General features: G+C 42.7%; 1 protein-coding gene across 1 annotated transcript in view; it reads right to left on the bottom strand.

The window, feature by feature from the left end:
- The window catches only part of LOC126155288 (protein takeout-like), a 96,406-nt gene extending 81,610 nt beyond the window's left edge, over positions 1–14,796 (bottom strand). The window contains exon 1 of the mRNA XM_049916218.1: positions 14,703–14,796. Within this exon, the coding sequence (XP_049772175.1) occupies positions 14,703–14,796 (94 nt within the window). The remainder of the gene's footprint in view (positions 1–14,702) is intronic.
- Between the last annotated feature and the right edge of the window lie 238 nt (positions 14,797–15,034).

Below are 15,034 nucleotides of genomic sequence, written 5' to 3'. Positions count from 1 at the left end.
CTTCTAGTGACCCATCGAACCCGTTTTTACACCTGTAATACATCCGCCAGATGTGGGCTTGAGCTGCTAATACGAATTGTTGGCAAGTATTACAGAGATTCTGCTGTCACCGAGTGGCTTTTGACTCACTTAGACCCACCAAACTCCACCAGAGCACACCCGCATCCTCTACGTCAGTATTGGCCTGCAAGTATTTTCAGCTTTTTCTGTCTCTACTACGGTAAGATTTTTACAGCAGATAGTCTAAGACGTTGAAACTAGCGGAAGCCTGAATGGAATCTCCGGAAAACTATCCGACTTTCGAAGGGACCTAGCTTCGTTTCGTTGAAGCGATTTCAGTTGTTTCTCAACACCATTGACACTAATATCTACATCACTCATCTTTACAGTGACGCGAGACTTGAACTGGAGCAATACGCCTGGATTTTCCTTTATAGAGGATCATTTGAAAACGGAGTTAAGCATTTCTGCTCTTGCTTTACCACCCAAAATTTCCGTTCCATTCTCGTTTACGAGTGCCTGGGCACTAACTCTGGCCTTTATATATGAGAGATCGTTCGACAATATCCTGCCACGGTACACGGTGAAGGCTTAACGTATTTCCCTGTTGACAGGCAAACGCGTGTCTTTCTACATCTCTCCATCTATAGCCCAATGTTATTTAATTTTAGACCTGTTACGCAGTAGTCTCCGTTTCTTTAGAGGTTTCTTTTCACTTACTGGATGCCACGGAGTATCCCTGCTACCATGAACTTGTCTACTACGAACATACCTATCAAGTGAGTGGTGAATTATGCTTTTAAAACTGAGCCACAGTTCTTCTACATGCTCTTCTGCATAGCTAAATGTTTCGTGTTCCTTATTGAGATATGACGCTAGTGCCTCTTTATGTAGTTTACTGACGCTTTCACTAATCGTCGTTGCTGCAATTGCTTATGGCGGGGCTTGCCAAGGCGTGCCAGACTTCACGCGTACGGGCCGCGGGAGGGCCAAAGCATGGTGCGTCTCGGCTTTGCTCGGTCCTGCTCGGAAGTACTCGGAGCAGCGCGACATTTTATTGGAGTATTGCGCTGTGGCATTTTTCGGTCGTCACAACTCTCTTCAATTCTGCAGAATCGTGGTTTCAGCACTATATACCCGTCGCTATTTGTTCGTGGTTTATTCATTTATTTACACGTCTAGTTCCGTAGGATCAAACTGAACAGCAAATCTCCAAGGTCGTGCAACGTGTCAGTACATGAAATTACAATCTGAAAGTAATAAAAGATCAAAATAAGATGTCTGTGAACCCAAAGAAAGTCAAGCCATAAATTTAAGTAAACGCAGTCAACAATGTAACATAAGAATCAACTTAATTTTTCTAGGAACTCCTCAACAGAATAGAAGCAGTGACCCACGAAGAAACTCTTCAGTTTCGATTTGAAAGCGCGTGGATTACTGCTAAGATTTTTGAATTCGTGTGGTAGCTTATTGAAAGTGGATGAAGCAGTATACTGCACACCTTTCTGCACAAGAGTACATATGGAGGACATTCACGGGTCTAGTGCTGTTTGCACAAAAAGAGACAGCTAGTGATCTATCGTCATAAGGCTTTAAAAATGAATGGGAATGACAGAAGAAAGGGATGGGAGCTCTCAACGTATATTTCGCAAACGCGCAAATAATGCGTACTACAAATTTGCTACGAAACGACATTCCATACCATGCAGAAAGAACTTCAATATTTATTTGACAATGATAGAGCAAAAACAAAAAAGGTTCAAATGGCTCTGAGTACTACGGGACTTAACGTCTGAGGTCATCAGTCCCCTAGAACTTAGAACTACTTAAACCTAACTAACCTAAGGACATCACACACATCCATGCCCGAGGCAGGATTCGAACCTGCGAGCGTAGCGGTCGCACGGTTCCAGACTGTAGCACCTAGAACCGCTCGGTCACTCCGGCCGGCGATAGAGCAAAAAATTAAAACGATCGACAGAGGGTATTCATCGTTCTGTGCGTCGGGAAGCAGTCTGTGCGACATTCACAGACATACAGCAGGTGAAGATATTGATGTATGAATAGAAAAATTAGTCAACGCGCGGGAATTACTCCTCTGTCAGTTGTAACTGTCTTCGATGGAACTGAACGAGGAGTATAGAGACTTTATGTATAACTGAAATAAATTGTTTAAATCAAGGAGCATGCCTGGAACGATTTTTCGACTTAAAACTCACCGTTGTTGAATTTATGAAGAAAAATGGAGTGCCGAAATGAAAATTAGAATATCCGGACTGGATTGCAGTTCTCGCATTTTAAATGAACTTGACTGCATATTGCCCACAATAAGACACTGCAAGATGAGAAACAAGTTCTTTCTGATTTGATAGAGATGCATTTAAAAAAAAAATCGCGTTACAGAAGGGAGACATTGTGATAAAGACAGTCCATTTCGTTAAGCTCACTGCCGTTAAAGAAAACGGGAGATTTGAAGAATTCATTGCGGCCTTGAAAGAATTACAAGGATAATTTCCTAGATGTTTTGAGGACATGCCAATGTTACACCTATTTTCGAGACCGTTTGCTGTTTCAGTTGAAAGCCTGAACCTGCATGTGCAGGCGTAACTGATTGATGTGCAAGGTAATTCCCGTTCTACAGACAAATCCCTATAACTTTAAAACTGCCCGGGACGTTTGCATTGCTTTCCTCAGGTAGAGTTTTCACGTCTCCATAATGACGTTGCAAAAATGCTACAATATTTCGATCGACATATATGTTTGAAAGACGTCTTTTCGACTATGAAACTGAATAAGGCACGATTATGTAACAACCTGGGAGCGAAAATCTGTGAAACTGTCCGCGTCTGTCTGTATGCTCACAATTTGTACCGAATAAAAATTATATTACGTCCTCAGCGCACCAAAAATAATTAAATAATACTGGAAATTTGTTTTGTTTGTGGTCTATGTTGTTGAGAAATGTGAGTTACAAAACCAAGTCACGTGCAGTGCGACTACATTGCCATTTAAATGCAACGCATTCGCTGTTCCCCACTTCTCACCCTCGGACAGCACGGCGTGGTGGTGGAGGAAGTGTGTGCCAGTCTGGCTGACTGCTGTGACACTCCTGCCGTGACAAGCGACAAGGCCCTTGAACCCCCTTGCCCCCCTCCACCCCGCTGCCTTATGGTGACTGATACCAGTTTCAGTGCGGACGTCCTCAAATGGCTCACGTCCATTTGTTGCCATTAGATCCAGTGTCTTTCCATCGCGAGTTGGTTTGTGAACCATCTGTTCTAGGTAGTCTTGAGATTTGGCATTTAGTAATATTTCACAGGACGTCTTGTCACCAACACCACTTACAAAACTATAATTTTTCCATTTCATTATTAGACGATTCAAGTCTCCTCCGATGATGACAGTGTGACTGCAGAACTTATGTACCAGCCAACTAAGATTTTCTATAAAGATACCAGTTACATACAGAAGTGAATCTGGTGTTCAATACAATGATCTGATTATAAATTCATGTCCATCCTTGATACTGCTTTTTGCCCCAACAATGTCGCATCCAGATTCAGTGTCTATCTCTGTAGATTTGAGTTTCCTATCTACTGCGACAAATACCCCCCCCCTCCCCTGTCCTCCCTCCTCAACTAGTGTTGTCTCAGCTAATAATATAAAAGCGTAATGAATGCTGTGTCAGACGTTACGTTTCACTTGTCTCCCACAACTTTTCTCTACAGGTTTGATCTGGGCATTAAGCACATCCTTGTCTCAGGGGTAACAGGGGCACGCAGCGTCACGGAACTGGGTTGTCGTTAGTGGGCAGATCGCTTGTTATGATCCACTGCGACTGATAACCGCCAACCACTGTCGTTAACGAGGAACTCCGCAGCAGGCACCAGCTTTGAGAGACGACGAAAGCTGTCTGATACGCATCCGGTTCCAGATACATTAGAAATCATGTCCTCAGATGTAACATGGAGCCGATGGGGTTGGCTGCAAGATTAACTCGAGATGTTAAGACAAAGACTATATTGGATCGAAATGAGTATCGACTGCGTGATATTAGAACAAGTTATACACTATAAACACCTTTCCTGTGAGAACGGAGAAAATTGACACCTTGTTCTCGAAGCCTCGATGATGACCTACGCTTATTACCGACACATCAAAGACACGATGAAAACCTTATGTCTTTCTGAAACACCATTGGGAGCAAAATACTGTATTGAAACTCAAGTAAAATTTCACGAAAGAAATAGCTGTTCAACTTCTGTCTTTCTGGGAGCGAAACAGGGATACTAAAACTAAGAGGTCAATGCCAGATCAAAGCAGCAGAAATGAAGTTCCTATGTACAGCAAAGGGTTGGTCCAAAAAGAAGTCATATAAGAAATGATCGCACCAAACATTAGATATCTATTCGATAAGACAAATATTGATGAATACCAAAATAAATGACTCCAGTACGTAACGAGAATGGATGAAAACTGTGTTACGTGTAACATAGGGATTTCAGTAAGTTAAGGAGAAAATGAGAAAAACAACAATAAATAGGAGAATTATAAAGCGAGTAACGCGAAAGTCAAATACGTTATCTGAAAAGTCCTCAGCGTATACCCCTTCTCGATCTCATTACCAGATTTTACGTGTGCAGTGAATGTTTTGGAAGGAATCTGCAATCTTGCTCTATGGCTGACAGAGATACAGTGTTGAATAGAGCGTAATGGTAGTGATGACGTAGGCTTTAAGCCTCTGTGATTCGATCTTGAAGAGGCGATCGAAATCCTACCACTAGGATGCGTTGTCACTAGTACTTCTGCATCTACGTACATACTTTTCAAGACACTGTACGAGCACAGTGCATGGCGGAGAGAACAAAAGATTTCACTTAAAGAGTGAGATCCACTTACTTCAAACGCAAAGAAGAAAGAACGCAACCGTAAAACAGTTGTTATCCGATACGCCTGTGTATTTAGAATATACAACGAGATCCTTCGAAGAATTCGTAGCCTTGTCAGAATGTCACAAGTATAGCAGGGCATTTGTTCACTACCGTGGCCCTAATATTCAGTCACAAAACTGGATATCACCGAAGTTCTAGATTCGATGCACGGTAAACCCAGTTCGATTTTACTGAGGCGGATGATCACAAACAAGTCATCCACAGCTTCGAGAGGATAAATCAGAACCTGCTTGTATAAATAAGCATCAATATTACCACGTTCGCTACTGAACTGTGGCCAGATCGTAAGGTTTTGGCTGAACTGTGAGTAACAGAATGATGAGGCAGTTTAATTCTAATCTATTCGTCTACGTGTACGCCGCACATGCACCTGTACCTGCATTTACCAAACCCAAACCCTACCATCGGATCGTCCCAGGGTATAGCGTGACTCGTCACTCCAAATCACTCGTTTCGTCACCCACGGTCGTGCGCTGCTCTTTAGACCATCTCAACTTTCTCTTATCATTGGCTACATAAATGTGGACCTTATGAGGAACTGCTAAACCACTCTAGGCCATTATTTTTTAACTTTGTAACTCACGAGTGATTCCTCCCACTGATTTCATCCTATTTTTTTACAGCCACACTACGCTATATTAGATGGTCCCTGTCCGTCAGTACATAACGTCTTTCTGCTCTTGGCTTAGCTGAGGTTGTTCCTTCTCGTTTCCACTTCACAGTTACATCACCACCAGTCGACCTGGGCAGCTTTAGAAGGGTTGGAATGTCGCTAAATGACTGGTTACTCAGGTGACATCCAATGACTAATCTACGTCGAAAGTTACTCAGCTGTTACTGATTCTCTGCTAACAACACAGAACTCCCCGCCTCTTTTTATACTGGCGCGTCCGCCTCTCGTGACATGTAGTGGTCAGTTTCGCATCACATGAGAATGTCTGAATACTTTTGATCATATAGCATATTTTCATAATTGAAATGTGCCCCAATCCATGAATTACAGACTATTCATTTATCTGTGAATGTCAACCTCGTTGCCCAGATAGGACCAATGAAAATCGCATTAGAAAGCTTCGTCTGCCTGTAAACAAAGTTGCTCACAAAATAAATGTCAGTCCACAGTAGAATTGTAAGTAGGCTGCTTAGGTTTTTATGTCGGTAACGCCACGTAGTGCTCTGTATGAAAATCGCTGACTGCGCTGTGTGCAGTTTGTGGCTGGTTCGACTCACTGTTGGAATATTCGCTTGTGTAGCGTTGGACAGTTGGATGTGAACAGCGCATAGCGTTGGGCAGTTGGAGGTGAGCCGCCAGCAGTGGTGGATGTGGGGAGAGAGATGCCAGAGTCTTGAGTGGACGATCTGGACATGTGTCCACCAGAAAAAGGAAATTTGTTTAATTGGATGTCACAAAATTTTATATATATATATATATATATATATATATATATATATATATATATATATATATAATGACTTTAGGACGCTATTAAGGTAAATAAATTGTTTGTTCTCTATCAAAATCTTTCATTGGCTAACTGTGCCTATCAGTAGTTAGTGCCTTCAGTAGTTAGAATCTTTTATTTAGCTGGCAGTACTGGCGCTCGCTGTATTGCAGTAGTTCGAGTAACGAAGATTTTTGTGAGGTTGTAAGTAGGCAGTTTAGGTTTTTATGTTGGTAACGCCACGTAGCGCTCTGTATGAAAATCACTGGCTGTGCTGTGTGCAGTCTGTGCCTGGTTGGACTCATTGTTGGAATATTCGCTTGTGTACTGTTGGGCAGTTGGATGTGCACAGCGCATAGCGTTGGGCAGTTGGAGGTGAGCCGCCAGCAGTGGTGGATGTGGGGGGAGAGATGCTAGAGTTTTGAGTGGACGATCTGGACGCGTGTCCATCAGAAAAAGGAAACGTCTTTAACTGGATGACACAAAATTACATATATATTATGACTTTAGAACGCTATTAAGGTAAATACATTGTTTATTCTCTATCAAAATCTTTCACTTGCTAACTATGCCTATCAGTAATTTGTGCCTTCAGTAGTTAGAACCTTTTATTTAGCTGGCAGTATTGGCGCTCGCTTTATTGCAGTAGTTCGAGTAACGAAGATTTTTGTGAGGTAAGTGATTCATGAAAGGTATAGGTCATTGTTAGTCACGGCCATTCTTTTGTAGGGATTATTGAAAGTAAGATTGCGTTGCGATAAAATATTGTGTGTCAGTTTAGTGATGAAAAAAAAATTAAATGTTGTGTGACGAGGGCCTCCCGTCGGATAGACCGTTCGCCTGGTGTAAGTCTTTCGATTTGACGCCACTTCGGCAACTTGCACGTCGATGGGGATGAAATGATGATGATTACGACAACACAACATCCAGCTCCTGTGCGGGGAAAATCTCCGACCCAGCCGGGAATCGAACCCGGGCCCTTTGGATTGACAGTCTGTCGCGCTGACCACTTTTTTTTTTACTTTATTTATTTATTTATCTATTTTTTACAGGTAATTCTGACATCTATTGGGTATGTCAAAAGCTCAGCTGTACCCTCACAACGCTTTGTGCAGCTATGGGGAGACTGGCGATATATATCTGGGACAAAAAAAAGACACGTTTTGCATATAATGTAGGAGGAACAATGCAGATATACATGAAGCCCAAGCTGTTTTTGGATGCGACAGCTACCGTTATCAGACCACACACACGCGACAAAACTATCTACTTTGGCTGCAATCTCAAACAGCATATTTTAGTATGTCGTTGCAGATTTCTCTTGAAATTTCTCTTCAGGTAACTCAGAAATGAGTTCGGATGGCAGAAGTACAAGATACTTCGTGTTAAATAACCAAATTACCTGTAACTAGCTCACAAACCAGGCGTTTCTAGATATGAGACGCATACAGAAGTATATCTCATTAAGGGTATAATTAATGCAGTTAGCCTGTTAGTAAGGTGGTTTGGTCGCCGTGTGTGGTAGTGGGTGAGCGTGGAGGAGAAAAAATTCGCTAAATATGGAGCAAGAAATGCTCTCAGGTAAAGCTAAATAATATATCGCTTACGAACTTTACCGTGTATATGAATGTGTTTTTATCGTTTCATTCACCATGCAATGTAATGGTGATAAGTCCTAAACGTGTTTCATGCATACTGTGGTGGGTGGAAGCAGGTGAATGTCGTTGGCGGTTATCTCAATATAGTGTGTGATGTGGAACATCGAGTTCTCTCAGAAAAAGCTAAATTCTCTATATCTTCTGAACTTTACCGTAAACTCGCTTATAAAATCCTTACCCTATTCCTTCCATACCGGCATTAACATTGCGCTACGGAGACATATTTAACAGCGGGTAACATCATGGGGCCAGTGCTAATTTAGTAATATTGTCTTAACGTAATAGTATTTAAGTGAAGCTGGAAGGAAATGGAAGTTAATTTCACTAGGCATTTACTTTTCATTGCTCATACACATAAGACTGTGTGAACACAGTTTTACGCTTCGGCATCTTGTTTGAAAAGGAAATTATGTAACGAGTAATACTGAATTATCCACAGTAACTATTAGAAGTTTAGTAAGGATTATACTAACGAAGAATAGTGCAAAAGGAGTATATGAGAAGTGATGACTAAGTAACAACCTCAGCTGCCGACAGGTGTTGTAGATATACCTCGATGTGGACAGCTGAAAATGTGTACCCCGACCAGGACTCGAACCAGGGATCTCCTGCTTACATGACAGACGCTCTATCCATCTTTTTTTTTCCTTTGCCACTTTTTTTTTTATACATGATTACATTTAGGGAACGTGTACAAATTAGAATTCTAGTAACTAAGTGTTACAAGGAAGTGTTACAACAACAAAGGCGGCATAAAAGAGTAATCAAAAAATAAAAATATAAATCACTGATGTAATTCCAACTAAAAGGTTCTTCAATAATGTAACTGATTCCACTTGGAGCCTCGCCATCGTTATCTGGTATCTCCAATAGCGCCTTTGAAGGGCATCTGCAACGGAGGCATTCTGCTTCGCTAGTGCCTCAAGGAAAACAGTATCCTTACAGCAGCTTGTCTCTTCCTTTGCTCATGGCTGACAAGGCAGTACGTTGAGCCGTTAGTGTGATGCCACTCAACTACCGGGGGCGGACAGTTTAGTGATGATCAGAATAAGTAAAGAGAGAAATGTTTGAGTACGTTCATTTTTGCTCCGCTATTTGAAAATCAAATAACTTAAGAGTTTTTCCAGCACTGTCGTTCATAATTGTTCTAAGGGGACGTTTCATAATGTACAGCCGTAGATTTATAAAAAAAATATTTTTTAAAATCAGGACAACTAGGAAAGAGTTCCACCCGCTGCTCCCAGGAGAAAAATGGTACATGTTGACCACACATTAAATAATAAGTCACAGAGGCTCTGCCCCCCAAGTACACATGTTTAAGAAAGGTAAAATATTAATATGACTAAAGAGCATCTTGCAAAATTATTTCAACGAGTTCTTATAGAACAAAAAGATTAAAGACCTTGGTACCTTGTCGTCAGTTGGAGCAGTTACAAGTATTATTCTACTTTAAATAAGCTCCTGACAGTAAAATAAAGTTTAATGCAATTATCTATAAAACAAAAAATATGTGCAAGAAAAGGATTCTAATTTGTTTCTTCGGCTGAAAATTTCCGCCAGACGAATTCACAGTTTTGGCAGGAATCAATTCAAAACTCCAGTACCCATATTTATAAGCGAATGCTTATTTCATAGTGTGGGAAAAGGCAACGTTACAATATTTTACTTGATATGAACAGATCTGACGGTTTTGGGGATTAGGTGCGGACTAACAACGGTTTTTCCCTCTGGTCATATTTGGAAGGAAGCTATTAATAATAATCAAAAACGACAAGCAGTAGAAAGGCGAGCATCACTCGATGTAAAGCGTCGACAATTCCGTTAAGCAGCGTTTCAACTTTACGACCCTGTGGTAGTTAATTTATTCTTATCTCAATAACGATAGACAAATGGTTCAAATGGTTCTGAGCACTATGGGACTTAACATCTATGGTCATCAGTCCCCTAGAACTTAGAACTACTTAAACCTAACTAACCTAAGGACAGCACACAACACCCAGCCATCACGAGGCAGAGAAAATCCCTGACCCCGCCGGGAATCGAACCCGGGAACCCGGGCGTGGGAAGCGAGAACGCTACCGCACGACCACGAGATGCGGGCAACGATAGACAAAAAGCTGCAATGTCACAGCATGGGTAGTAACCCTCCGTGCAAACCCAATATGGGTTCTAATTTATATCACCAAGTCCACGCCGTCATAAATTTTAATCACAAGCGAAATGGTAATAGCTTACATGATACCCGGAATTATTTGAGTGTTTACTTGAAAACATCTTACACAATGGGTTATGGTGCGTTTTTTTGGCAGATTACTTTGTCCAATTTGCTTTTGTGAAGTGTAGCCCCTGTTTACCATTCGTCTGGAACCGCGCGACCGCTGCGGTCGCAGGTTCGAATCCTGCCTCGGGCATGGATGTGTGTGATGTCCTTAGGTTTAAGTAGTTCTAAGTTCTAGGGGACTGATGACCTCAGATGTTAAGTCCCATAGTGCTCAGAGCCCTTTGAACCATTTTTTTTTTTTTTACTATTCGACTGCCACAGTTAAGTCGTTATAAAGTCTCATTTTAGTTTTTTGACGTGGCATGATTACTCCGCCGGCCGGAGTGGCCGAGCGGTTCTAGGCGCTACAGTCTGGAACCACGCGACCGCTACGGTCGCAGGTTCGAATCCTGCCTCGGGCATGGATGTGTGTGATGTCCTTAGGTTAGTTAGGTTTAAGTAGTTCTAAGTTCTAGGGTACTTATGACCTCAGCAGTTGAGTCCCATAGTGCTCAGAGCCATTTGAACCATGATTACTCTGTTTACTACTTTCCTTAGGAATCAAGGGAAAAAATGAAAACTTTCAATAATGCTCGTGTTATGCACTTTCCAGACATATTCCCGAGTCACTATGCTGAGTCAAAATGTATCCCATTGCTATTGTGGCGATGAGTAATTGGACTTCAATAGACAGATGAATGATTGTTTAGTGAAATATTAAAATTCGGCTCATCTACATAAAATTCGTATGGAGATCATAAATCAAACGACATATTTCGATAGTACCTTTCATCTACAGGTAGGATATCCAAGAAACTTTAAAAAAGATTGGCCTTTACACACAGTCCTCTTCATATCTGGCTGCACCGTTGAGCCCACACACTTTGCTTCCTTCTACATATCAGTTTCCTTCCACCAGCATTCACGACCACCTTGTGGAAAATGCACATCAATATCGGTAACATGGATTTACACCACTTACTGAAGATTTCACATGTCCCTAAGCAGGTGTTAAAGGAGTAGCGGAACACCATTCAGCTGAGTGGGTATCGGAAGTCTCTGTACAAGCACATTTTTATAGTGCTCAACAAAGGTACGTGGGTGGCACTGAGGGTGTTGCCTTTCTGTAGGTTCTTCGAAGGACCCTTTGCCATTTTATCCATGCATTTGTCAATATTGCACATTCCGCTGGTCACGCCACAAGAGGGCGCGTAACACGAGTCCTGAAAAAGCAAAAGCATTAACACCCTTTGCTGGTTTGGGTCACGTTCAAATTTCGGTGAATGGTTTTGGAACAGACAACGAGCTGCAGACCGGCGTGGAGAACTGGCTGGCAAGCACAGGCGGCTGCCTTCGGTGACGAGGGTATTGGAAGGGAGGAAGGGAAATTGGGTTTAACACCGACGGAGCACAAGCTCAGATGATGGCAAGTATGGGGAAGGAAATCGGCAGTGTCCATACAATGGAACCATCCCGATATTTGCAGTAGTGAATTAGGGAAATCACTGAAAACCTGAATCTGGGTGGCCGGACGTATGTTTGAATCGTCGTTAATCCGAATGCGAGTCCAATGTATTAACCACTACGCCACCTCGCTCTGTGAGGGTATTGGAAAGTTGGTACAATGCTACGACGAATGTCTAAGACGGAGCGGCGACTATGTAGAGAAGTAGCTGGAAGATATAACTAGATGTTGCAAACAATACAGTTTTGATTTTCACTGTGGTCTCCACTTTTTACAACCGATCAGAGGTTGAAATATATATCTATATACAGTATATATGGTTCCTAGTTGGTTTTAGTGACTGTTGTTTGCCACTATAATGCCCTCACAAGTGAATAAAACATAATTTTCGCTATGAGGATCTGACTCACGTAGCATAAAATAGTATAAATTTTTGCGTCACAGATGGAACAGTCCACGAAACATGATCTAGCACGATGCTGTGAATAGTGTGCGTGCATCGTATAACGTGGAGCTACTGGACACTTAAATGGGCTACTGGGCACTTAAATGTGATTTTCAGAGTATCCATGTAGATATTTCCACAACAATTTAAATGCAAGACTCTACCGTTATATTTTAGAAATTGATTTAGTATGACTGCTACATTTCTATGCCCTTTATGGTAAGATGTTAATCTGGTTTTGACTTTTTTTTCTTTCTCAAAAACGCGCTATGACACTGGAGTGTGAGACATAGACTCACATTGTAAATGTCTGTTAATTTAAGTATAATCTATGTCAGTACGATCAATTATATTCAACATTCGTACATTGGACAATATCATTGTATAAATATTTCTTGCCTACGACTATATGAAACTGTGATTGTGTGTAGATTTTGTACGCGAATATGAGGCGATCGGACGAATTCAAGAAAACTGTTAACATCTGATCAATAACTAATACAACTGTATTGTATATGCTCTGACTTACTATAATTCTTTTACGTAAGCAGGTACCTCTGAAGCTAGAAGCCGCTAAGCTTAAGCCTCTAAATCGACCATGTTAAAATGCAACTGAGATCATTTAATTGCAATCTGAGGTAAATTCATTCTTAGGCTCTTTTTTTAAGATTCCCGTTTATTTTACCTGAAAATGAGAGACTGGTCTCGAAACGTATCGTGTGACTTGAGATCTAATCACGAATTTTATGTGGTTGAGCCAATTTTCGATATTTCACTAGACAATGATTCATCCGTCTATTGAAGTTCTATTGCACATGCGCCGCAGCAGTAATGAAACACATTTTCTGGCAACATATTTTCAAATTTTACTACAAGGTGTACAACTTTGCTTCCGCCGTTTGCCGATAGGTGGCGACAACTGTAAGTAGCGGTCGAAAGAAACAGATCGCAGACGTCAGGCAGTTAGTCTGGACCTCGGTCAACATAACCTTATTCAAACATTAGTCGATTTGTGTCTGCACCATAAAGTTGTTCTTGATTGAAAATGTCAGTTTACGAGCCTAATTCTCGTCATTTGCGGGAGGTGTTACTGTTTTGTTTCAATACGAAGAAAACAGCGCCTGAGCCTCATCGAATGGTCTCATGTACGTATGATAAGGACGCTATTAGTGAAAGAATGTGTCGTGAGTGGTTTCAACGCTTCAAGAACGGTGATTTTAACGTCGTAGACTGGCACTGTGTTGAAAGAGAGAATGTTTTCGAAGATGCGGAATTGGAGACATTGCTGAGTGAAGACTCGCGTCAAACTCAAGAAGAATTGGCATGCTTAGTGGGAGTGACACAGTAAGCCATTTGAAAACGTCTCAGGGCTATGGGCATGATTCAGAAAGAAGGAACTTGGGTCCCGTCTGAGTTGAAACCAAGAGACGTTGAACGGCGTTTGTGTGTTTGTGAACAGTTCCTTCAGAGGCAAAAACGGAAGGGATTTCTGCATCGCATTGTGACCGGGGACGAAAAATTGGATTCATTACGATAACCCTAAACGCAAAAAATCATGGGGATATCCCGGACATGCTTCCACGTCGACGGCCAAACCGAATATTCACGGCTCCAAGATCATGCCCTGCATCTGGTGGGACCAGCTCGGCGTCGTGTACTATGAGGTGTTAAAACCAAGTGAAACAATCACAGGTGCTCGTTATCGAACGCAATTAATGCGTCTGAGCAGAGCATTAAAAGGCAAACGGTCGCAATACAGCGAGAGGCACGATAAAGTGTGATTTTGCAGCACGACCACGCTCGACCCCACGTTGGAAAAAGAGTTCAAAATGTACTTTGAAACGTTAAAAGGGGAAGTCCTACCCCACCCGCCGTAGTCTCCAGACATTGCTCCCTCTGACTATCACCTGTTTAGATCAAAGGGCCGGCAGTGGTGGCCGAGCGGTTCTAGGCGCTACAGTCTGGAACCGCGCTACCGCTACGGTCGCAGGTTCGAATCCTACCAGGGGACTGATGACCACAGCAGTTAAGTCCCATAGTGCTCAGAGCCATTTGAACCATACATCAAAGGCGCATGGCCTGCCTGACCAACACTTCCGATCTCATGAAGAAGTCACAAATTGGATCGATTCGTCGGTCGCTTTAAAAGATGAACAATTTTCTCGACGCGGGATTCGTAGACTACCCGAAAGATGGGAGAAAGTAGTGGCCAGCGATGGAAAATACTTTGAATGATACGTGTGTAACCAATTCGTTTCGTTAAAGCCGCAAATGTTGAGGAAAAAATGGCGGAAGCAAAGTTGTACACCTTGTAATGTTTCTCAACCTCAACGTGATCTGGTGTTACAAAGTCGCCGAACTCAGCATGCTGAAAACTACGCGCTGAGCCTCACTTGGAGCCCGGACACTAACGTTCCGTGGTGAATGGTCAGTAGGAGAGCGCAGCGTTTGTCCGCAGACGCCCTGCTGCCGGTACTCACGCAGTTTCCGTGACGCGAGGGCGACGGGAACGGCGGACAGCAGCGCTACGGCGGCCAGGGTGCACAGCACCGCGCGCCGCAGCCGTGGGGTCATGGCGGCGACTGACGACGCGCTGCGGGCCGTCTCCCAATATACCGCCAGCGCCGGACGCCTCCCACCCCGTCTGCATCTGTCGCATTCATCCACCAACTGGCGGTGTCGCCGCGATGCGTGTGAGCGCCGTGGGCCCTCGGCTGAATGTACCGTACGCGCAACGTAACTTGGCACTTTCGCGCGGGGGATTCTGGGAGTGGTGGAATGGCCAGAATACCTTACAATCGTTTCCAGCACA

The sequence above is a fragment of the Schistocerca cancellata genome, chromosome 2, assembly GCF_023864275.1.
Source record: "Schistocerca cancellata isolate TAMUIC-IGC-003103 chromosome 2, iqSchCanc2.1, whole genome shotgun sequence".
Classification (NCBI taxonomy): domain Eukaryota; kingdom Metazoa; phylum Arthropoda; class Insecta; order Orthoptera; family Acrididae; genus Schistocerca; species Schistocerca cancellata.
Note: the sequence above shows the minus strand (reverse complement) of the source record. Positions and strands in the feature narration are given on the sequence as shown.